The 25,893-nt window shown below is 38.6% G+C and overlaps 1 protein-coding gene across 1 annotated transcript; it reads right to left on the reverse strand.

Moving 5' to 3' along the window:
* Nucleotides 1-5,081: 5,081 nt before the first annotated feature.
* On the reverse strand, nucleotides 5,082-25,893 carry LOC139731343 (superkiller complex protein 2-like). The gene is made up of 23 exons (XM_071642235.1): nucleotides 25,771-25,893; nucleotides 24,966-25,072; nucleotides 24,183-24,300; nucleotides 22,960-23,388; nucleotides 22,552-22,611; nucleotides 22,186-22,305; nucleotides 21,612-21,757; nucleotides 20,667-20,819; nucleotides 19,978-20,062; nucleotides 19,688-19,794; nucleotides 18,485-18,631; nucleotides 17,248-17,341; nucleotides 16,698-16,910; nucleotides 14,771-14,881; nucleotides 14,093-14,323; nucleotides 12,982-13,164; nucleotides 11,258-11,347; nucleotides 9,784-10,187; nucleotides 9,107-9,317; nucleotides 7,987-8,097; nucleotides 7,026-7,244; nucleotides 6,407-6,547; nucleotides 5,082-5,776 (listed from the first exon to the last, which is right to left on the reverse strand). Exons 1-23 carry the CDS (start codon nucleotides 25,891-25,893, stop codon nucleotides 5,576-5,578), a joined length of 3,804 nt encoding a protein of 1,267 aa, XP_071498336.1. The 3' UTR covers nucleotides 5,082-5,575.

The following is a 25,893-nucleotide window of genomic DNA, read 5'->3' on the forward strand; positions in this document are numbered from 1 at the left end:
TATCAAAAATTGTAAAAAACAAAATGTTTTGCTGATTTTATAGTGATTATAGTACAACCCCTAGATGTGTACAATTGGACACCTGCACTTAGCCCATTGAGGACGAGTCCCGAGTATACTCGGGCAGGTGTCTATGGGAAATGCTTGTTGTAGCAACATCAAACCGTCCTCAATGGGTTAATATTGAAAAATCAAGGGCCATCTACAACTATAACATGTTCTTTGAAAATCTGAATTAGACACTATTGGTCAGGTGACTCGGAAAGTGCAGAATCTCTCTTTTATTTTCTTTTTTAAATACCATTATGCAATATTAATGTACACTGTATCTTTTTTTATCTGCAAGTGTATGACTAAGTGGTTTCTTCTGTCTACTCTTTACATCTTACTAGTTTACAGTTGGTCAGTGCAAATGCTATTTTTCATTATTATTATTATTATTACTACCATTATTATACAATTACTATTATCACTATTGCTAGTATGTCATGTTTCTATTATTATCATCATCACTTTCATTCTTAAAAAGGTTTAATAATGGCATGTCTTGAACTTTGCTTCTGAATTAAATAATGCTAATGTCTGCACAAAAACAATTGAGAAATCTTGTGTGCATGAATAATGAAGTTACAACAAACAACAAACTTTCAAGATGCCCCTTAAAGTCTGTCAAATGACTTCTTTGGAAATTATCCTCAGGGATTTTTTGTTGCATTATAATCTACATGTTTCTCCCCTACTCTTTTGAAAGGAAATATTGTACAACAGATCTTTAATCCCATAATGTAAATGAGAAGACAAATAATTCCCTGATTGCACTTATTCAGATAAATAAATGCCTCTTTGAGGTGATTTTTCTCTTTGACAGCAATAAAGTGGAGTTTCGAAACTTAATGTCCATGGAGCTAAAAAGCACAGCACATGGGTGTGTGTGTGTGGAAGCAGTTATCACATTTCACAATCAGTTAATCAATTGCCACAATGTTTGTATATAGTAATTGTTTTCTGTATATACCATGTGATACATTTCATGTCTAATTCTATTAATCAGAAAATAAAGTAGATGCTTTATGTTTTGAATTATGCCTTTTCAAGTGTCTATATATTTGCAAAGGCTCTACTTGAAGATGAAAAATGTCTGAGCCCAGTTTGTTTTTGCGGGGGCACTGTGGCAGAGCGGATAAGACTCTCGACTCCCGATCGGAGAACCCGAGTTCGAATCCCACCCAGTGCTTACGTCCTTGGACAAGATGTTTTTACCCACTATGTCCCTCTCGACCCAGGTGTATAAATGGGTACACTGGTACCTGGCAACGCTAGGGTAATAACAATAGCAGCTCCCTCTGGTAGAGCAGTGGTAACACTGAAGAGGCTACCCTTGGTAAATAAGACCTTATTGTTATTATTATTGTTGTTATTGCACTTTTTTTTTTGCCACACAATTACATTCACTGTCAGAATACCTTGCAGAAACTACATGTACTTCAGCAATGTACTGCTCTGATAAAACAGAATGACGTATCCTCTGTCTGTTGTTGCCTCTCTTCTTTCCTCCTTCTACCTCTCTCTCCGTCTCTCCCTCCCTCTCTCTTTCTCTCTCTGCATCTCAAATGCTATGTAATCTACAATCTGTTTCACCACACTTTCAGTAAGACTGAAAATCAAAAAATCAAAATCAAACACTGTACTTGACAGTGATTGCATAACTACAAAACAATTAACACTTGGATGGAAGATGCATTCGATGACATGACTGACTCTTGATAATCTTTGTATTTTTAATACCATGCAGCACCCAGTTATATATCGTCGCTGGGGTGACAAGACCTTGTATCTGCAATTTTGGTGAAAATGACTTTTTTGGATTAATAGTCAAATAATGGGTTAAGTGATGTCCTGTCCAAATCCCAACTGTCTTACTCCAAAAATGAAGCCACCATGGCACGTCAAAGGAAAGGCTATCCCATTCACTATAGTGCTTTGGCCGCCATTTTTTTTCTGGCTCTCCTGAACATTTGACATTTTGTAGATATGAGGTCTTGTCGCCCCAGTAACGATATGTAGATACAGCACATAACTCTGATTTTTATCAGCACAATTTTCTGACTTTACATGGAATAGAGGTGTAATTCGTAATTTATTTGCACTAGGAATAGATGTCATTTTCAAACTTTGTTTGCACTGTATATTTTTGTATATATCAATCCTGACATTTTTTTTTCATAGTTAGCGTACTGCAAACACATAATGTAGAAAACATAAAACATGATCATGTGTGATACATCTGTATCATATACAGACCAGTGTATTGTCTTTGACTTTCAGTACACTTCCCTATACCTAAACCATATACATACAAAATAAAACAGAATAGAAATGTTGCTATGGCAACTGGTATGCATCATCTACAGCGCATTATTCTCCCAATATGTCTACAGTGCATCTTGCAAATGAGAGACAATGGTTTCACACGATTAGCAAATAATCAGTATCTGGTAATAAACCAATGTCCGTGACAATGCTTTCAGGCTTTTTCACAATATGGACCAAAAATAAAAGTGAAATTGTAGGATTTTGTCTTGATCGACCTTTCAACCCATGACCAAAACCATTTCTAACAGAATCATTGCGCAATAACGCATGTACAATATACCAAATGTAATTAAGCGTATACATTGAGTCATTACTCAGGTACATTCAACTGCTGGAGAAAAAAATGGTAGTGCAATTTCAGCATTCTAACCTGACCTTTGGCCCTTGACCTTTAATCTCATGACCCAAAACTTTCCAAGAGAATCAGTTCCAGAAAAAAACATGTACCTGTACTAAGTTTCATGGAGATATCTTGAGCCACTTCTGAGATAGGGAAAAAAAAAATGAAATTCAAAGTTTCACTTGACCTTTGATCTTTGACGTACAACCCCATGGCCTAATACCGGTACTTTCTCTACAGAATCATTAACTGTATGTATCAAAATACATACACTATATTTAATGAAAATATCTTAGGGCATTATAGAGATATGGGACAAAATAAACAGAAGTAATATTGGAGAATTTGACCTTGAACTTTGACCTTGAGCATGTGCACCCACAAGTGGATAGGTGCTCCTTCATCAACACATACATACATGTACATATGCCAAGTTTCATTTGGATACCTCAAACAGTGCTTAAGTTATACTGTCCACAAAATTGATTATGGACAGAAGAACGGATGGAAGGCCTGAAAGACAGGCAGAGGGACCGACGGATGGACAACCCAAAAACATAATGCCTCCAGTGACACTTCCAGGAAGAGACATAAAAATAAGGAAACAAATGGAGAGCTGCTGCTCAAGCCTTCATTTGTATGAAACTGAATGACACATGGCACAATGTTGATGACAAAACACAAATTTACATCGTGAAAAAAAAAACAACAACAAAATTGGAGTCCCCCAAATACTCATAAGTAAAGACACCATTGTTGGGAAAAGGTAGAAAAAAACGGACAACTACTCAGTCCAATGTTGAGAAAGAACTACACTGTATATCACATACGAAAAGCTAAATGTACTTTGGAGAACTGACAAGTTAGTCCTACATAAAAGCATAAGATTCCACCTATGATTATCAATTTGTTTTCATGTTGGGTGTCTTTTTCATGTGCTGTAAAGCAAGATATTTTCATGTCATGACATTTTCCCGTATTGTCACTAGCATTCAATGCATATAGTGTAGGCAAGAACTTTTGCACGCATTTTAATTTCACAAATCTTGGCTCTCATGAAATTTGCAAAATTACAATGCACATGAACATTTCTGGTTTTACAGTATGCTGTTTTGCAAGATAGCTGATAACCTCATGTCTTAGGGATACTAAAAGTGATCACCGAACCCAATGAAACTGAGCAATCTATTGCTGACTAACGTCGTCTTTCTGGTGCACTTACAGAGTTTTGCCACGATGCACACTAAAACTTGATGGAGAATATTAGAAGAGCTCATGGCTGAATTATAGACAAGATACACTACTAGATGGTATTACAAATAAACTCTGGAAGTGGGTTGCACACCACATGGTATGTTTCTTCCCCTTTTTACATTAGGGGGTGCACCATACTTCATCCAAGTATCAAGATAGGAAGGCTACACTCAACCCACGACCACCATCCACTAGCACTATAATGTCTGTTACACACATCAGCAGTCAATGCTCCTCAAATCTTGTCCAATTTCTGGAGTTCCAAAAAAGCTTGTGTTGCTGATCTGGTTGTTTGCTGCCAAACTGTGGACACCACTTTTCCTGTTTTATTCGTCTTCATGAAAGCTATCTCTCTCTTTTTCAAATCCTTTATTAATATGTCCTATAGATCTAATTTGACTTCTTCTGTTTGTGAGTCTCACTGGTTACTCTTGTAGTCCATGATATATGCAGTGTCTGTCTAAGGAACCAAAACTCTACTGCCTCTAATTTTCTCTCCATATCCTTGTAAATTATCTAAATGACTAACACTAAAAAAAAATCTTGCTGGAGGTCTAACCATTTGGTTAAGTGAACTTTGAAGTCATGCACACCCCAAGTATACCCTTATCACAGAGAGATGATCAGCTGTAAAATGATGTTTCAACGTCATTTGTTATTTTCTTCATATGAGCAATTACAAATGGTTAGACTTTATTTCAAACTAAGAATCATAGAGACGCCTCTACGGTATGATACGCTGACTTTCATACAGAAGTGGTCACACACACACACACACACAAACACACACACACATACACACCTGTGATCATGGTATCCCATGGTATACATCAATTTCCAGTCATATTCTCCGTCCAAGTTTAGATTGGATGAAATATTGGCACAATTGATCCCAGTCCATGAGATGCTTAAAGAATTGTAAAGTAGGTAAATTTGACTGGATTGTAAGGAAATTAGTTTCTGACACTCATTTTTACATAAACAGTAATTGTTTTTTTTTCAATCACCAAACTTTAGAAATTTCAGACATTTGGGAAATTAAACAGAATATCTAGCTGGCAAAGATGTTTTCAGTCAGTTGTTACAAGGAAAGTGATATTGATAACAATCTGTTTCATAATTGTGAAATTTTAGAAATGGATGGTTCTAATTGATTTAATGGCAAGAATGCACTGATTTCTACAGACTTGCAACTCATTGCTCATTTTCCTGCAACTCAGCCAAAATGTTTTTTTTTTTTTCTCCTTTCAGTAGCGTGGGGATACCATGGAGTGCGAAGGCTGGCCCAGCTTGGATATATTTGAGAACTCCAGTAATTAATCATGTACCATTCTATCACTGATCTCTATGTAGGTACACACACATAGCCACAGAATCTTGACTGGAGTCTACTGTTACCAATGAGTGTACACTTCAATGCACATATAAGCTGACACGTGGCTGATGGGCGCCACTCATGGTTTTCAAATGTACCCTGGTGGGCAACGAATGAAGATCAGTTTATGATTCTCCAAGATACCAGGTCTTTAACAAGCACACTTTACACACTCATCATTCCACATGTCCATGAGCAGTTCATATTGGAAAATATCCAACAGTCCCAGACTCTCATTGCGTATATAAGCTGGCTGCAAAAACAATGTCTCTCTTGATCATCTGTGATGCATCCTCCATCTTACTGGTGAGTATGGGGTCACCAACGATTTTCGCTGCATTGCGGACGTCCCGACACACTTCTTCCAGCCGCTGTATCGTTCTCACAATGATACCCTCAGACACATCGGTCAGGTCAGTGATGTCACGGAATGGCTAGGGAGGTGGCAAATGAATTATCAGTTTATCTATCTCATGAAATGACATTTCTGCAGAAAAAAATTACAACAAGGTGAGAAGGTGACTTCTACAAAATCACCAAGGTGACTTGTCCAAACTTGATATGGCACATTCTTCAGGATGAGACAATAAGTATATGATTTCTCTAATCTCATCTAGGCTTCTTATTCAGGACAAAGAAGTCCACAAGACTAGCTTAACCTGTTGAGGACAGGCTAATTTTGCTATAACATGCATTTCCCATAGACACTTGTCCAAGCATACTCAGGACTCGTATTCAACGGGTTGAACTCACCTTGATGATTCACTCAAGACAAGGTGACTTTTGAAATATATCTTTCCCTATGCACCAAAATTAAAATACTAATGGAAATTTGCCTCCACGACTATTCCAAGCTTTGAAGCAATTTGATTTTTAAGAATAAAAAAAATGGTCATTGTCAAGATGAATATACTGTACATTTATGACGAATACAAACTCCTGCATATGAATTGCCAAGGTTATGAGCACACATTACCTCCTTGCAACAATGTCAATCCTGGTATATGGAGTAGAACATTTTGTGTAAGAAGGTCAAAAGTTACAACAATCAAGTGGCCACTTACCATACCCCTTGCCCACTCAAAGACCACCTGAGTGAGGCCGAAGCGGTACTGTTCAACAAAGTCTTCAGCTGGTATCTTCACCCCGCATTGGTACTGGAGTTCACCAATGGTCATTGCTACAGTCTGTATCTGCTTGACCCCCTAATAGCCATCAGAAGAGAGCAATGACAGACCAGAAAGGAGTCAGATTCACAAATCAAGTTAAATGTTATGTGGAAGTAAGGAGGTGATTACATTTCCCTGTACAACATTCATAAAAACTGTTTTATAGACCCCCACATTTTGATAATAATTGTCAGAGTATCACAGCAAATTATGAAGCATTCTTAGTTTCCTCTTATTTTTCCCTCCCAGTCCCTATCTACTATCCATCCATTCATTCAACACATGCAAGTAATTCTATGCTAAATTCAGTCAGTATACACGTAAGAGCACCAGTCTGGTAATCTGGAGGCCTCGGGTCCATATCCCAATGGAAGTGCATTTACTTTGTTCATTTTCTTTAATTTGTTTGTGAACTGGTAACAATCAGTGTTACTAGAATCTGGTAATAATAAGAACAATAGGGTATAGCGGCAAAATCTCCTTCATCTGCGCCATTGCCCAAGGTCCCACTTACCTCCTCCAGTTTCTTGGTCAGCTCCGGTTCACTACATCTCTTCTCCTGAAAGACCATACAGGAGAGGAGGGCAGCAATCTCTCCCGGCTGGTAGGCAGAGAGAACGTTTTGGAAGACAAGCTCGGTGATGAGGAGTTCGTGGTTACTGACTGCACAGGCTACTCGACCCTTTAGCTGGATTATCTTGCTCATGTCAATGTGGCCAAGTTGTTGTAAAACCTGTCGGAGGAAAAACACACATTGTATTATCATGTTGACGTAATTCAGTGAAAGCACCTTGTAATCCATGGTTAATACAGGACAATGAATGTACATAAAACTATAAAGTCCTGACGACCAGACTATGCCAGTTAGTGCACTGAATATTTGCAAAGATGTATGTTGAAGTTACTTTTTCTTGAAAAAACTTCTACTTTGCTCCGTCTATCCATACCTCCAGATTGTTGCAGGGAGTGATATTTATAACATAGATAAAACACGGTCTCAAACTTCAAAATAATTGATTTCCAAATAACAGAAATAGGTCCTAGATGTATATCTTGCTCTTTCTTGGTGTTTCAACATACTGATTTTCACACAAAGGTTTAATGATAACACTTGGTTAATCCTCAGCATAAAGTGCTTAAGCCCACAAAAGTAATGCAGCCCCATCTAGTGAGCACTTCAATAACATCTGCACATGCCAACTAGGATCAATATTCCAACAGATATCTTTTGTCTCCTAGTCTGCGATGAATGTACCCTCCAGGACCTCAAACATCACCCCTTTATATTCCTGCTGTGATGACTGAACTTACATCATCTTAATGACCACCACATGAATACAAATGGTTGTCATGATTCTGTGGTAAGTCAACAGTTTGCATAACAATCAGCTTACTCCTATCTGCACTTCACACTTTCCACTGCAGACTGTAAATATGATTTAATTTTTATGAATTCTACACTGCAAGGAACATGCCTTTATTCTCTGGTGGTATTCAGGCAAGAGTTGTAGGCTTCTGTCAGAGAGAAGGAACTTGTAATGGGCCAAGTCCTCCATAATCTTCATCTTGTGGCATGTTTGGGCATACTAGTAGAGAGAGAACAGACATTACGAATATTAGTGCATTGTATGTGTTACACATTTTCAACAACCGTGCTGTTAAAGTTTGCCAATTCATTTGCACGCAATCACATGCACAAACAAATACAAACAAGCAGCAGACACACACTCAATGGAATTCCTTCAGAGGGTGACTTCTCCCCCATGCTTGTTGTTTCTCTTCCTTAGACAGACAAGTCACATACTGGTAGCTCAATCTATCAGTGAGTGTTACATTTGTGATCTCTATAAAAGGAGGGTAATTGTTTCTTTACATTTCAGTGCCAAACATACAGTTTTCCAAAGCCTCCCACATAAAGTAATTTCCCCCTGCCAACACATAAGTCTACACACACTTTCTGACATAACTTTTATTATTCCTTCTAATCATGTCAAACTGACACAGTCAAGTTGTGTTTCACTTTTCAAAAGCTATGATGAATCCAAGCTAAGTTTGCTGAATATTTGACATTTCCCAGGCTTTACATGCCGTAAAAAAATGTAAAAAAAAAAAAGTCTGAAAAAGACATCATATTTCCTCTCCAGTAACTCTACCACAATGTAATAGCAGCTGCACAATATTCAATGGATTCTTGTCAAATAGCAAGTGCTGATGTTCATACAAAAACTAGCTTGGGATCTTGAAATGCTCATGGGTAACAAACTGATGGCACTGCATATGACAGTGTGTTATGAAAGGGATTATCAATGAATAGAGGAAGTGAGAGTAATACATATCTTTTGTTAACGTAACTCATGAAATCTTTTTTTTTTCCCCTAATCAAATATGCGTCAAGCTCATGGCTTTTTGGTTTGGTTTGTTTCTTCATCAAATTGTCATTGTACAAACCCCGAAAAAAGAATTGTCATTGTACACACAATCATACAATGTTTATCATGAATGCTTTGATCATATGAAGACTTTTTACATTTCGGGGTTGTATCATTATTTTCTGACCTGATACTCTAAAATAAACTTGTTAAGCAATGCACTTACATGCTGCTGGAAGTTGAAACAGCGGATACAATTGAATGTGTCTAAGGTCTTCTCCACATGGTTTCTCTCTGTAAACTTGTCGACCAGTTCCAGGTCCCGGATACTGAGATCGCGAACAGGATCAAGAGTAGGGATACCGTCAGGGTTGGCTTCAGTCAGTCTCAGCAGCTCCTGGGTGGCTAGGGTAGCTGACTGACTTGGAGGGTCATTGCTGCAGACGAAAACAGAGAATAAGTTGTCCATGATCTTCTTTCTTTATTTGTCCTCATATAAATTTCTCATTTTGCACCTTAATAAATTCACACATGGTTTCAAAAAAATGGATGAAACTCAAGTGCTTGATTAAAACCATAAAGAGCACTCTACACTTTGTGCTGGACTTCTGGATTTGAATCTATATCAGAATCTGTCATGGAATTATTATGATTGTTGTTGAGCTTTCCTTTTATCATTGATGTATCATTTATTTTTCAACAAAATTTCTTTTCTGTGCATTTGAAGTAAAGATAATATGCTCATGAATTCCATTAATGATCACAAAATCCTTCAAAATTTTGTCACACACACACAATCTACCTCCTCCCATCTGCTTCAATGTCTTGCTGAACTTAGAAATAACAGTGAAATCTATTTGCAATCGTATACTTCAAAAAAAAATGTTGAACAGTGACACCCACCTAAATCTTGGTATCCGTCTCTTGTCGAAATTATCAATGATCTTGTTGTTTTCAAGCCTGATGGTGTGTGTGGTGACTCCTGCTATATTGTCTGCTACAAGGTCCTCCACAACATGACTGCACTGGCCCTCCGGCCTCCAGAGGTCCTCCTTCAAAAGTGGCGGTACATGAAGCTCTACGTCTCCCTTGCTACTTTCACCGCCAGATGCAGTTTTCTGATTTGCCTCTGGCTTTGCACTGTCCGAGGGATTGCACAAAATGAGCGTCTTCACTTTTCTCTCTTTCGACGCCCCAGAGGTACTCAGCACAGCACCCAGGACGTTACCATGGCTCTTGCTTTTGACTATCAGGATTCGACCTGGGCAAAGGGCCTTTACTCCAGCAGGGCGTGACAACACTATCCTCTATGAGTAGACAAGAGATGTCAAAAACATACAGTATACACATATCACAACATGATATGTCAACTGAAAACGGTGAAAAGACAGTTCAGAGGAATGTCTCATGGGTCAAAGACAATGAAATTATTAAAGCTCACTGCTTTATATCTGGACTACCATGTGGCACAAGTCAAAAGACAGTATAACACAGAGACTCCAACTCTCCCGCTTTCGACGGGAGATCTCCAGCCAAGAGCCCATTTTTGCAGAATCTCCCGTCCTCCCGCTTGAGACTTAATTTCTCCTGCTTGAAATGATTTCTTACTTAATTTCACTGTACAGATGTGTATGTTGAAAAATAAGCCTTAGATAGCACGAGAGAGCGTCTAGAACCCTAGACCGCAAGGAACTTCGTGCTCTTGATGTGCGCGAAGCACACATCAAGTTGGAGTCTCCCGTTTGCTAGGGGATTCAGGCGGGAGAATCTCCAGATCAGAAGGTGCTTAGGGTTGGAGTCTCTGATAACATCCATTTGCAGATGAAAAGACAGACATTTTCCTTTTCAGAAAACCCTATATCAAGCCCCTCACTCTCAAGCCACAGTATGTCTACCTCTCCAGAGATGGCATCAGTGCCATCAGTATACACAACTCTCTACCCAGAACCTCATCCTAACCCCCTCCACCCTGATCAAAGTTTACCATAAACAACATCAGTCCCTCTCTTATAGGACCAAAACAAGTCAATGACCCCAATCCCTCAATACAAGAATCTCTGACCAATCAGAATTAAACCATGGAATGTATTTTTGACATACCTTTAAAAAGGAGACTCATAAAAAGCACTAGTGGAAATGGTTGTTCTCATCCATTGCTCTCTTAATTGATTGGATCACTGTACAATGTATAACCACTTAAATCAATGTATGACCTTGCAGCAATATTACAGGGTACCTTGTGTAAAAAACTGACCTATCAGTGTGACAGAATATTTTTGTAAAGAGTAATTAGAGCATTGATCCCTGGTGACCCTAGTGCTACAAAACAATACATGTAGGTGATTTGAACCTATTAACGGAACAACTGGAAACATACCTGGGTTTCTTGCCTCAGCTCATGGAGGAGCTTGCATGTCCTGTAGTACTTCTCCAAGTCTGTGCACATATAGCAATCCACATCCCGTGCCTAAGGGAGGATACAGATACAGTCCATGGTAAGATTTGCATGCATGCATTTCGGTGAAAATGAAGAGTTTTTCTCCCTGTGTGAATCCTGTATATATTGGAATTGTGTGCTTCGGCATGAAATAATGCATGTCACGGTGTGAGATAGTTCATGTCCCATAAGTGTCTCACCTACAATAACAACTACAAAATGAAATAAAACCTGTGATCACATATCGGCATATTCATGCAATGACGGGGAATCATGGAAGACATGACAAAAAATAGTTGAAAGTGGACAATTGGATATTAAAACACCACTTGGGGCGACAGAACAAAGTGTTTATCAATGTCATAGTCTACTCTGGACAAAGAGGAAGAGAGTTCCTGATGACTACATCTTGGACACAGATGAACTACGTAATTGCTATTTTGAGCAGTGCCACACTTTCACAGAATTGAGGAGAGAGGGTGAAATGAAGAGTTTGGAGGTTGGATGTATGAACTCAAAAGTTCTCCTCGATGCCCAGTCAATAGTCTGATCAAGTACAAAGAATCATTCAACCCATCCTGTACCGCATCTTGACAAAGGCCCAAATCTAAGCAGGCAGAATTGGGTCCGTGGTATGACAACTTTCCCCTTGGAATCAATACAATCGGAACTAAGATGAACAAAATCACAGGAGCTGGATGTATCACCAAGAATACTAACCACAGCTTGAGAGCAACAACCAACTTCTCTGATCGACACTGGTTTCTAAAGCAGGGAAATCATGACCGTGACTGGACATAAGCCCAAATCTTCACTAAAGCACTACGCAAAGACCACTGCACTCAGGAAGACAGAAATAAGCACCTATAAAGCAAAGGGCTTTGTAGAGTGTGAGAACAAAAACAAGAAAGCAGAGCCAGAACCGGGTCCAGTACCAGGGGATGTTGTGTCACATGAAATGGTCTTTTGGGCTGTGTTAGATCTACAGCAAATCCAAAACCAGATCGAAGGTGCTGCTGATGCTGATGGCGAAAGACACTTGACACTATCCCAAGAACTGATTCAGTCCAACATGAATATTCAATCCTCATCTTCGTTGACCACCAAAATTGGCAAGAATACTGTCCAGCACTTTCATATCACTGGACCAGTGGATTTCATCAACAAAGCTTACTTTCTGAAAGGAACTTTTTGTACATATGTTGACCTCATGTGCTTTCAAGTTAAGAATTCAACTATTTCAACTATTATTGACTTGAACAATATTTTACATTTCCTATTATACAATTCTACTTGTTCAACATCATTTTAACCTTTTGACCTGGCTTATCTCACGCCTCGTGCAATATTCTTGCCCAGGGTGTTGATAACTCAAACATTGTTCTTATACTACAAGCACATGAATTTTAAATTCAATGGTTTACCTTCAATTTTCCACTTCATATTTTCCAAATGTATTTGATAGGAAAAAGGAGATGAGTAAGGCCTACTAATGAATGGGAGAGACTTGTTTATGAGTAATTCCACCTAAGATCAAGTAGGATCACATTCACTCCTCTCTTTTATTTCAGCAAATGAAAGAAGCAGCAATCTACAAAAGATAATGACAAAAGATGATGAGCCCATGTGAAAAGTCACAGAAAGGGGGTCAAACAGCTGCACACCTGCTTTGCCTGCTGGCTGAGATCTCTGCACTGCTGGCGGTACTTGGCCGTGTCCTTCCTGGTGGCAAACTCAGAGAAGCTCCTCCTCATCATGTCCTCCACCCTCAGCTCCTCCACTCGCAGCAGGTTCAGGATCATCCCGTAGGTCAGGCGGAACTGGGACTCCAGCTTGGTGGGACGACCCTGTCACAGGCACAAGACAAACATGCTCAAGCTGGTGCATACAGTGGTGGTAAAATACATTTTCTGTTGCACATGTACACTGCTTATATCAAATAAGCCAATCAAAACAACAAAACATACTCAAGAATGTCGGTTTATGTTCTGACACAATAACCTTACAGCACAAACATTCGCTGACTTATGACAACTTTGATTTATCTACATGTCATGCACCCATTATTGTTTTCCTGAAGCTCCATTGCTTCTTTATAATATTTCTGCATGTTTTTTCTCAAATATATAAGCACAAATATGAAAATGAAATGACATACAAATCAAAATTGTGAATGAACACAGTCAAAAAAGTAATAATTAGTTGAACTTATGAACAGCAACTTCACTGTTGGACTCAAAGATACTTTATACAACATAGTGACAAATTCAATTTGACATCATGATACTGACAGATGAAGCTTGGCATCATAATACTCTCTAGCACTTGAAGTTGCTTCGGGAAGGAGATCTCGCGCTTTGAGGCCATTTTCTCAAAATGTCCTGCTCTCCTGCATGAGTTTCAATTTCTCCTGCTCTACAAATTGTAGCTGTGTGCGTATCCCCTAAAACATAGCTTTCTTCCACTCAACTGAAGTTTTGTCATACATGTTCAAAAATAAGGCTAAGACAGCACCAGAGTATCTATGATCCTAGAGCCTCCAAGGCCCACTTAATGTACCTGGACCCCGGCTGCAAGGGACATCTCACTTTCAGCATGTGGTATGTGCATGCGGATATGTATAATATTTTTCTCATGTTCGCGCAAATCAGTGTCTTCACTTTGCTAAGGGGTCAAGGTGGGAGTATCTCCCATTTGAGAAATGCTTGGGGTTAGAGTCTTTGTTTTAAGTCCTTGGTGACAAGACTGACCAAGGAAGGAGATCCGGAGCCCTACCTTCATCATGTAGTGCAGATCGGACATCTCGGGAACGTCCCCCTTGCAGAGTAGGATGACCATCCCGGTACTGTCCAGTCCTCTGCGCCCCGCCCTGCCAGCCATCTGGATGTACTCCCCTGGGAGGAGGTGGCGCAGGCTGGTGCCATCATGCTTCTTGATGGAATCAAAGAGGACGGTACGTGCTGGCATGTTGACTCCCATAGCAAAGGTCTCCGTGGCAAAGAGGAGCTGCGTCACATAGACAATATTTAAAGAAGAGAAGGCACTTTCATTAGCATACCGTTTATTGTCGCGACAAGACCTCGCATCTGCAAAATGTCAAATGTTCAGGAGAGCAAAAGAACATAACAGCCAAAGCACTATATCAAATGGGAGAGTCTTTCCTTTGACATGCCATGGTGGCATCATTTTTGGGGGTAAGACAACTAGGATTTGGACAGGACATCACTTATCTGATTATCTAACCATTAATCTAAAAAAGCAATTTTCACCAAAATTTCAGATGCGAAGTCTTTTCGCCCCAGTGACGTTACATTCCTACAATTCAATCTATTTATTATCTCATAATTCTAGTTCTCAACAAAGGATACTGAAATACGATCACAAGAAAAAAATAAAAATTAAACTGTAATTTCTTGACTGCCTAGAAAGTGTCACTGACCCTTTGTCACTGACCTTGACAAGACCTCTCTGGAACAGCATTTCTACGACTTCTTTGAGGATGGGTAGAATGCCACTGTGGTGAACGGCGAGTCCACGTTTCAAGAGCTCTGTGAGATGCACCACCTGTCAGGCAATGAAGATACAGTGTCTTGTGATCAAAGCTATGCCTTGTTGTCCTCCCATATCCTCTTTCCTCAGGACATCAAGATACAATGTTGTTGGACTTTTTACAGTGAATGCAAGCACAAAAACATCCAACAAGACTGCACACATCATGGAAGAGTAACGGAGCTATGCAGAATTATCAGGCAGAATTCTAAATATACACTGAAATACTACATGAAATTACACTTGCTACATTAAATTGGATCCAAAATACAATCCAAACATTTGCATTCTATACTTCACTGTGGTTCAGAAAAAAACAGTTTGGGATGAACTTTTATGATTGGATTATACTTGGAAATGTGATATAAATGTGTAAAAATCTTCTTCAAGTATACCTCCACTTCTTAGCCTAGAGAATGCTTCATTTGCTTGGGGATTGTCGAACATGAACAGACAGTATTAGAGAGACCATTGCTTCTCTACAACAGCATTTTATCTATACAGATTACAATAAATTATGCCATATTGCAGTACACTAATTGTTTCATGAATATGATGAACCATGGGAAAATTACATTTGTCTTAAAAGTGAGTAATCTTTACAGTTAAATCCTGCCTCTACATGAATTATTGCATACAAACATACACAGAGCGATTGAGCATCAATGCTCTCTAAATCTCCTGACATTGATAAATCGGCAGTTACCCCCTGGGTGGTACCAGACCATATGTGACCCGCTACAACAAAATGATCCTAAAGTCGGGCGAAGTCGATTATTTGAAAATTGCATGACACAATCCCCTAATCTTTCTGCTTTAAATTGATATATAACACATCTTATAAAGATAATCGGCTGCTGAGATATCGATGTTTAAAAGAGAGCATGTCAAGACGTCTGGGAAATCAGTGTTTCGAGAAAAGCGCCCTAAAAGTTCTCCTTGCGACGCAATCACGATCACGGGACACGCAAGGCAGTATTCACCTCCAGACAATAGAAGGTAAGCCCTAGGCAACCCCCAAAATGCTCATTCAAACACAGCGTCGGCGGTCTCCTCACCGACCAATCAGTGACCAGGATGCCAGGAGAAGCCACTGGGCCGGCTGGGCATAGCATGCACCAGTCAACTGGGCAGTGTGCGAGCTTCACACTTCGGTTAGCGGCAAGCGGCAAACTGACCAATGAGATCACGCTGGTCGTTGTTAGGGGCGGAGCCTATGTGTGGCGCTCAATCCAAATGTTCGAATCAGTTTCTGCTTCGTTGAAACGCCAAAAAACATGGCCCAGAAAAACGCTGTTTTTATGGTCTTTCCTTTCATCATTTTGCTTCAAAATTTCGACAGATGATAGAAGACATTTCATACTCTAATGATATGTCAAATTCAAAAAATCGTAAGTTTTGACCGATTTTGATGCTCTGACTTCAAACTCGATTTTCACGGCTTCGACCGTGCGCGACTTTAGGACCAGTTTGTTGTAGCGGGTCACATATATATTTTCAGTATTTTGTGAGAACAAGCAGGCAGTAATAATTTGATCTTTTATTTTGCAGATCTCGACCTAGAGCCTGGGCTGCCATTGCATTCGCTTTTTATCACTTATCTTTATAGTTCTTCTCATTGATTTCTCTCCACAGGTGATGTTGACATCACTGCCTGTGAGCCAGGTTTGTGGTCTGCACAAGATCAATCATATGCGCACCAATGCAAAACACAAAATACAGCGGGGCAATGACCTCATTCATGAAATACGGGAAATATTTAGTGGATTATTGATCAATTAGATCACAGGATTTGAAATAAGTAAAGGATAAAGGTGTATGCAACCTGTACCTGTGGGAGTTTCTTATCCGACCCTTTCAGTCTGTCCACAGACTTCTTGATGAAGACAGTGATCTCACTCTTCTCCTTGCCCGTCGTTAGGTCCAGGCTGGACAGCTGGGCGGCGTTCTCGTTGCAGCGCTTCTTGGAGAACGTGAAGCAGACGACAGGAAGCTGCTCCTTCTTTCTCAGCATCTCCACCACAGACATGTAGACATTCTTGTCCTGAAGAGGAAAGAAGATGAAAATATTAAAGCAGAATCTTCTCTTGTATACTGTTGAATTTGAATCAAATATTAGTATTAGCAGTTGAAGTGGTACAAAACCAGGCAGTACTAATATTATTATCTATTTGATACAAACTTTAACTACCAATGGAATCATTAGAGAAGGTGAAAAGATTATCTCACATCACTAATCTTCCAACAAAAAAAAAAAATTTGTACAATTGCACACCAAAAAATATATGATTAATATTTGCTGTGTATAATCATGCTGCGCCATACTTTTTCTCATCTCTCACTGGTTCTTATCAAAATATGCTGGATCCGTGAAAACTGACCCCTTTAGAGTGACCTTGTCTTGACCCCTTGGCACCAAAAGCTGCACTGCTCTTCTTTTCTCTGTCCTTCTTTGCCTGCACTGCTTTCTTGTACCTAGAAACAGTAGGTAACATTGTACTACTGATATGCTTGCCACAGCATATATACTTACATATAACTTGAATGGGGTGTTTTGTGTATCATATAATATATATATGAAGAGTTTGTTTGCAAAAACCGATAAGTCCATTTCTGAAGATTTTGAAGTATGGTCTTTGTCATAAAGTACAAAATAATACCTTTCAAATGATATATTGGTCACTACATATAAAGGTATATTTTTGAAGTTATGGTCAAAAGAAGCAAAAATTTTCTTATTATTCTCTTTATTTTTCTTGACCTTTAATCGCAAATATCTCCATTTGACAAATATGGACTTATCGGTTTTTGCAAACAAACTCTTCATATTATATATATATGGATCATACAAATGCAGAAAGATTAGAAAAACATGCAGTGAAACCTTTTAGGAAAATTGGTCAATGCATTCAAAAGTTGTACACATTGAAAGTCTGAGTTACACATGTAGTTGCTTGGGCTACCCTCTATAGATGATATAAGAAAAATCTATGTTTCGCAAAGAGCCATTCTCTTGAATGTTGAAAGAGCATTTGACTTAGCTCCTTAAAAAGGCACGGCAAATTAGATTTGCCAAAACATATCTCAATACCACGTCAAAGAAAGTCCATTTCTCATGAAAAATATGATCATGACAAAGACATGACTGAAGGAGAAGCATATTTTTTTGCTATCTTGAAAAATATCTGTGACAGACAAAAAAATAAAATAACAAAATGCTGGTACAATATTCTTCTATACCATAATCAATCACACTAAACTTACTACTTTAAAGGAAAGTCTGCTGCCATGCAATAGGAAAATCCTAACATCCAAATATCAAATACATCTCCATGTACACTTTGTCTTGTTAAGATGAGGAAAGTGGATTATGAAACAAGATAATGAAATATCCCATTCTTAGTCCATCAGTCTATGAAGTTGAGCTCCGCTTATTTAAAGCATGGTTGTGTATGATTCATATTCTATGTCAGCACTCAGTAGAGTTATGGATGATGTTCATACTTAACCCTTTCAACACTGGTCCTAATTTTACTCAGGCAGGTATCTATGGCAAATGTGTGTAACAGCAAAAATTAGCTCATCCTCAAAGGGTTAACACTGTGATTAGCATCCTACCCTGGCTGGAGGAAAGAGGAAGCAGCGTCCACCAGGAGGAAGAGCTCATCACTGGTCTTAGTACTGTTCCCAGTGAAGAGGAAATGCTCCAGGGGAACTGGTCTCTTCAGTGTGCTGATCACATAGATGCTTTTTCTCTTGATCCTCCTATAAACAACAAGATCATTATTAAATCATTATGCCAAAATATCAAGGTCACGTACATTTATGATTAACATGTATGACAATTACTCCACACACAAGTAGATTATCAATGAAGCATTCTATCTTCACCTGTGTTAACATTCATAAGACAAAGTACAATGTACTATTAGATCTAAAAACAAACAAACAAACAAACAAACAAACAAACAAACAACCCCCCCCCAAAAAAAAAAAAAAAAAAAAAAAAACACCACCACCACCAACAACAACATCATCATCAAGACATGGTTTTCATTGTTAGGCAGAAGGTTAGCAATATGTAATTAACATAACAGGAACTTCTAAGAGTTGGAAATATGTACCATTACCCTATTAAACCACAGTTTACATCTGAACTATATAAGAGTAACCGACAGCTTCATTTTGAGGACACAAGGAATCCTATCTTTGCAATGTATATAACAAACAAAAAACACACAAACCCACAAACATAACTCTAACCCTAATCCTAATCCTCACATCAAACTAAACCTAAATCTCTATCACAACCAAAACCCTAACCCTAACTCCTTGGAGAAATAAGACTAGAGCTTTTGTCGCAGGAGCAAATGTTGTGTCATTGACTACACTATTACTATTCCTTCCTTCCTTCCTTCCTTCCTTCCTTCCTTCATTCATTCATTCATTCATTTTTTCCATTTCCAACAGAACCATATGAATATTTTACAGCAAATGAACACACAAATTACATCACAGTACATAATAAAATATAAGTTTACAGAATATTGTAGTTATACGGCAATGCTGGAAATGGGGAGGAATGCTAAGAAGCATTGCTTGTAGAGTGCATTCCCCCCCCCCCAACACTCTCACACACAAGTAATACAATAAATCCCATGACTGATGTACTGTTGTACATAAGAAGCAGAATTATGAAAGACACTAAAATATGGAAACCTAACTAACCCAAAACAGTCACCCTGGACAAATCCCTATATTAGATACTGTTGTACTTATACTAAATTTAGATACTGCTGACATTACAATGTGACTGCTCACCCGACCCAGTCTGCAAATTCCATGGTGTTTGGCACTGTGGCGCTAAGGAGGATGATGTTGACATGGTCCGGAAGCATTATGAGCACCTCTTCCCACACCACCCCTCGCTGAAATGAGACAGTTTTCAACACTTTTAGAGCACTTGGTACCAGTAAGGAAATTCATCTGCATCTACAACATGACTGGTTCATCAACCAATTTATCTAGGTTAAGTAACCACCTACAGTAGTAGTGATTCTAATGCAGTGATTCTGAGGATATTTGGATAGCATCTCATACATTTCACCTACCTCTGAGTCATTGATGTAGTGAACCTCATCAAAGATGACCCACTCCAAATCACGAATTATCTCTGAGCCATTGTAGAGCATGGACCTATATAGTACAAATGAATAAGATTTAATGGGCAAAACAGATGGTGTTAAAGAGTATCCAGTCAATGCTGATATTCCTGGTATGATGTCTTGGCAATGACATGCAACAAACATGTGACATACTGTTAGTTGGATGACAGCGCCTCGGTCACTCACTCATTTCAACTGGCACAAATATGCGCTGCTGTGATATTGATGAGCTCACGCCAAACTTCCCTATCTGTTGCCCGATGGGACATGGCCAAGCAACTTAGCTTTGTGTATTTCTTGATAGACTCAGCAATTCATATCAACAGAATATATTTGTGTGCATTGTCTACGACTAATCATGTTTTGCCATAAATGCAATGTTCCCATCTGTGAGCTTGGTGGCACTACTCAAAGCATCACTCCTAACACCTCGTACTTAATACGTGTAGTAGGGAACACATGTGAAAATGAGTGCCTAATGAAAGAACTGAAGGTATCTTCCTAGAGGAATTGTTATCACCTGTCTGTTGCTATTACTAGACATTTAAAAAGTACATTAATTTATCATTCTTGGATTAAAATTTAAGTTTAAAATACATAACATGGAATAGGTTTGAGAAAAGCAGAAACCTTACCTTAGAATTTCAGTTGTCATAATGAGGCAGGGGGCCTCTGTTCTTATCTGCACATCTCCTGTTAGGAGGCCAACAGACTCATCACCGAATGTGGTTCTGAAGTCTCTGAACTTCTGATTAGATAGAGCCTTGATTGGTGAAGTATACACACTCCTGCAATACAAACAATGAAATTAATTGATGGCGCTGGAGGTTAGGGTCAGTCAAAATCACAGTATTGAATTGTTTCCTAGAGAGCTGTGCATCAATGTCCCACTTCTTTTGCTAGCAATTAACCCCTCTTCAAAAGCCTTGCCATCATAAGTTCAATACTCATATGTACATAGAACATTGTGCCAGTATCATTCAGTTTAATCTGGCTGGAGATTTCTTAAATTTTGAGTTTTATTTCCTTTCATGCATATATATTTTTTCAGCTGCTCAAGAACAAGAGGCAAAATCTATGAGATACATGTACATATGATAACTTGATAAATATTTCAATATTGAATCATACCTTCCAATACTAGGTTAGCATAATATGCACCAACAGGTTGTTAAGCAAAATCATATTACTTTCAATTTCCTGAGTCTCAGCTAAGTGATGGAAGGCAACTGTTATCAAAGCTATATCATGAGGGAGCTATAAGCAGCATTTGCAATTGACATCCAATGTACTGTTTCCAATAGCACAGCAGCTTTTGACATTAATTGTACATGATATTTGACATTAATTGTATTTTAATATTTGGACACAGTCCCTAATCATTCTAGTTGATGATGACCATGTAACATGGAATAGAAATTTACTGATTGGTAGTGCCTTTCATCTCTACCCTATTATAATTGTCAGCATGAAAGAAAGTTCCTCTAGTCCATCTTTCATAACTGTACACCAACATGCTATAATAAACTTTTAAGAAGGGCAAACTGGTAATATGATAAACTTTGCGAGTGGCAACAAACCTTGTGAAGTGTTTGATAGATAATGCAATCGCATATTCTGCCACCACAGTCTTTCCAGCAGATGTGTGAGCAGCAACAAAGACACTCTGGTGATTTTCCAACCTCAGAATAGCCTGCTTCTGGAAGATGTCCAGCTCAAATGGATACTGAAAAAAAAGAAGAAGAAGATATTTATGGTTTCGGAATAGTACAGATGCAAGGCATGGAAGGGGTACAGGCCAATACAGGACTGTCATTTATTCATGTTTTCAACTGATTTTTTTTCCCTTTCTTTTATAAAGTATCACTCAATGCAATATTTGGGTATTTTCTCACAGATGATTCAACCTGCATATTGTGTACTCAATCAAAAGAAAATTTTGTGACTGTACAATGACAATTAATGATGTAATAATGACAAGTTATTCTAAAGGAATATCAGTACACAAGGTATACACTCAGTAACATTTTGTTGACATGGCAGGAATGATAAGTTATTGTTTTTGACAAACAATTGACCAGTCGAATAGACAAGTCATGTTGCCATTGTGGCTGGATGTATCTCACAATAAGGTATTAACAAGTAAACCTTCACCTTGTGTGCCATGACAGGAATTTTCTTGTAGAAGTCTTCCACTGGTGAGCTCACATCAACTTTGATAGCCCAGGCCTTTTTCTTCTTGGGATCCTCTATGGCCTCCTGTTTTTCCTTGGTCTTGGTGTTTGGTGGAGGAAATGTAGGGGGAGAATACATAAGAACATTAAATACTTCAATATCCTACAACCACCTTTGAGGATAAACAAAATATGTTTCATTTCCCAGTGCTAACATAATATTTATAATAAAACAAGGATAGAGTATAAATATCAGATGCAAAGGTGCAATTATGTGAAAGAAAATTTGGTAAACTGTTTAAAAATAAAACAAATCTGAATAAGGGTAATAGATTTGTCCATCTACCTCTGGAACAATTTGCTCAAACTCCTCATCCTTCTTCATGGTTGGTTCTTCCTTGTCCACCTGAGATGCGTGAAGAAAAATATGAATCAGACAATTTCAAATGTATTGGCAATATCCACTATATTGTGAGTCTAATAATACATGAAAGCATGCTATCACCACACATCAAAGTCTACTTTGACAACATCTTGAAAGAAATAAGAGACCAGTGGGTCTAGCACTCACCAAACCATGTCACATTCACACTTGGAATGCTGTTGTACAAATATGAATGACTACTTAACTTCATGAGGTATGATTGTCTGGGTTATGAGGACTATATGTATGCTTCCAGTGAAACAAGTGTGACATGTGTCATGCTCTTCATTGTCAATGAGTGTAAGACTAGTAAACACCTTTTCCACTCACCTTTGGTTTGATGACATTATCACTGGCTGTTGTGTCTTCCCTAGTCTTTTTATCCAGAAAAGCAAACTGATCATCAGCCTCGAAGATGTCATTGAGTCCAACAGTGCCAGCTGAGGGCTTGAACTCTGCCACTGGCTGGTCCTGCTTCACATCCTCTTCCTCCTCCCTGGCCCGCTTCTCAAAGACCATTCCAAACTCCCAGTCTGGGGGAGCGGTCAGAAGGTCGTTCTCAAAGTCGATGTCGTCTTCCCCCTGGAGTTTCTCGGTCAGCAGCACTGCTTCATCATCAAGAAAGGATTCCTCATCGAGGCCACCAGGCATGAAGGGAAAGTTAGTGGTGCTTCCCCGGACGGCCTCGGACAACGGGCCAGGTTGCCTGGTCAGGGATAGGCTGTTTTTTGCCGTGGCACTGGTGTCTTCAACGGGAACCTTGACGAATGTATTAAATTTGATAAATTTTACATAATGCCGAAACTGAAATATGTTCCAAAGTTTTTCCTCACATGAATTACCACAACATAACACAGGGAGAGTTTGAAATCTGATGACTTTTCCTCATTGTGTGATTATGAACTGCAGTGCTATTTTCATCAACAGCAATTGCTACTGAACAGTGAAAAGGCAAAATTATGTCACATATCTCATTTTCAATGACATACTATAATTACCGTCAAAGATATTGCAACTTACTGACAAAACACTGAAACACTAACTAAAACACTGATCGATTCAGTGCTTATTTACATCAATGTTGGGCAATTTGCCCACAATTGCAATAATAACAACGTGATGCAAGACTTTCATCAATTTGAAGTAAAAGAAATTGTTGGCAACTAATTGGGACCCCATAGACAGTACATTTTCAGTATTCATGTTTGTGGAATCCTTTTGACATACAATCAGACCCACAAGTACAATGTATGTATTGAGCATTCATATACAGTTATTTTCATGTAATTAATGGTGGGGAAATTTTTATCTGTCGTCAATTACACACAACAAAAAATAAGTTGTAAAATTACTCTGTTACCAATAGCTGTACTGGTTATCCGTGATCATCTCTGACGTTAATGATAGTTCATTTATAAATTTAGACATTGCGGCATGAAGGAACCGACATTGAATTTGCCCTCAAAGAACATACTACTTGGAGGCATTCTTCTACTGTTTTGTGTGGAATATTGCTCGGAAGGCAAGTTTTTCTTCACATCGCCAGGGCTCACCTCCTTGTAACCGAGCAGTTCTCCTGTCACTGCGTTCCTCTCCACCTGCAGTGTTGTCTGCAATGGACACAGACTTACATTGTACAGGTTGGCTGGAGTTGATTTTCTGGGCAGTTTCCTGCAGGAAATAAGCAATTCAGCAGTAAAAATTCTGCAGAAGTCATGCAAATAGGATAATACTTCAAACATGGGCATGATTTTAGCACACATGAAGTCAAAATCATTGTGGTATGGTTTTTATGTTGTTGTTGTTTTTTAAGGAGGTGAATGAAAAGATTTTATGAAATAAAGTAAGACTGACGATGAAAAACTTGGAAGTGATAATGACTGTTGTTTCATCAGCAAAAATGAAATGATTATCTCAAGCAGTAGTTAACCTGAATTGTTTTTTCCACTGTAAAATGAATGTGTCATCTGTCATAAGAATTACTACTAAAAGTACTACTGGACATATTACAATACAGAGTACTGAAGTAAGCACTGTCAGTGCTTGTTGAAATAATGTACGCCTATCCCATGACCAAGTAATAACAGCATATATGTCTTGAGCACTCTACAGAGTGGATTTGGAGCAATATAAGTAATATATTATTATTTTCCTTTTTCAAGGTGCTAGACAGTGGGGCAGATCCATGAATTCTGTAACTAGGAGAAAGATGTTTAATAGAGGAAGCATTCCGCCTGCATCAAAATGCAGTGAACATTTAGACTAAGGGTTGGGAATTTCTGATTATACCAAAGCTTTTCAAAAAAATCCCTTTGAGTAAAAGATGATTTTTTAACCTTTGAGCAGAGTACACATCGTGGATAGATAGCTTCTCTGGACAGTTGAGAAAGGCATTGACCCTTTCTGGCAGGTCTTGGAAGATTGGTGGTAATCCAAATGGGAGCTGGAAGGAAGAAAAAAAAATCATATGGTACAAGATGCCTGACTGATTACAGAATGTTATTGCAGTGTCATTTGCTTTAAAGCATTTTATACATATACAATCATTCTGAACACCAAATCTACTGGATTTCTGCCATGGCAGGGAAATTACAAGTCTACATGATAGTGTTTGGTGTAAAAATTACTCCAATTCCCGTAAACAATAGATGCAATCAAATTATCTTGTTACCCTCCACACTTAGTGTGTTTCAATGAAGTATATTTTCTACCTCATTTCCATTCATTTTTTATTTTTTGTATTTATTTATTTATTTATTTATTTATTTATTATTATTATCTTTTTTTTTTGGGGGGGGGGGGGGCAGGTTTGTACAATGTTAATGCTGACTGTTCTTAATGACTTCTTAATACAAATGGTCTTAATGCAAGGTGTTAAAATGCTTTAAAAGAGCCACAGATGTTTCCAGAATTGAACAGAATGCAAAATTACTCAAGTGGTAGCAAGATAACTCCAGGTGATGTCTGCATACAAACACACATACACCCATATACACAAACAAACACAAAAAGAAAAAACACCAGGCCAGCCTGTCAATCTAGTATCAAGATTTTGTTGCATGAAATCACATCCCAGGTAAAATAATGGATTTACACTGCCTATGTTCACAACATTGCTTCATACGGTCACCTACATCAAACAGTGATGCCCTCAGACTTACTGTGGACACATGCGGCCAGCATCCTGTCGCCTCTCACTGCTGGGGTATGCAGCAGACTGCCCACTGTTTCCCAGCTCAACAACCGAAAAGGGAACATCTTCAT

Source organism: Diadema antillarum, unplaced genomic scaffold (genome assembly GCF_040938485.1).
Source record: "Diadema antillarum isolate AM-2024a unplaced genomic scaffold, OU_Dant_1.0 seq00000368_RagTag, whole genome shotgun sequence".
Classification (NCBI taxonomy): Eukaryota; Metazoa; Echinodermata; class Echinoidea; order Diadematoida; family Diadematidae; genus Diadema; species Diadema antillarum.

Bases quoted from the DNA above. Each gene is read 5' to 3' on its own strand.
- LOC139731343 (XM_071642235.1), bottom strand. From the start codon at position 25,893: ATGAAGATGTTCCCTTTTCGGTTGTTGAGCTGGGAAACAGTGGGCAGT. The intron at 18,632-19,687 runs GTGAGCAGTCAC...TGTTGTTTATAG, and splicing joins GAATTTGCAGACTGGGTCGG to GAGGATCAAGAGAAAAAGCA. The intron at 11,348-12,981 runs GTGTGCAGCTGT...ATCCTCCCTTAG, and splicing joins TCAGCCAGCAGGCAAAGCAG to GCACGGGATGTGGATTGCTA.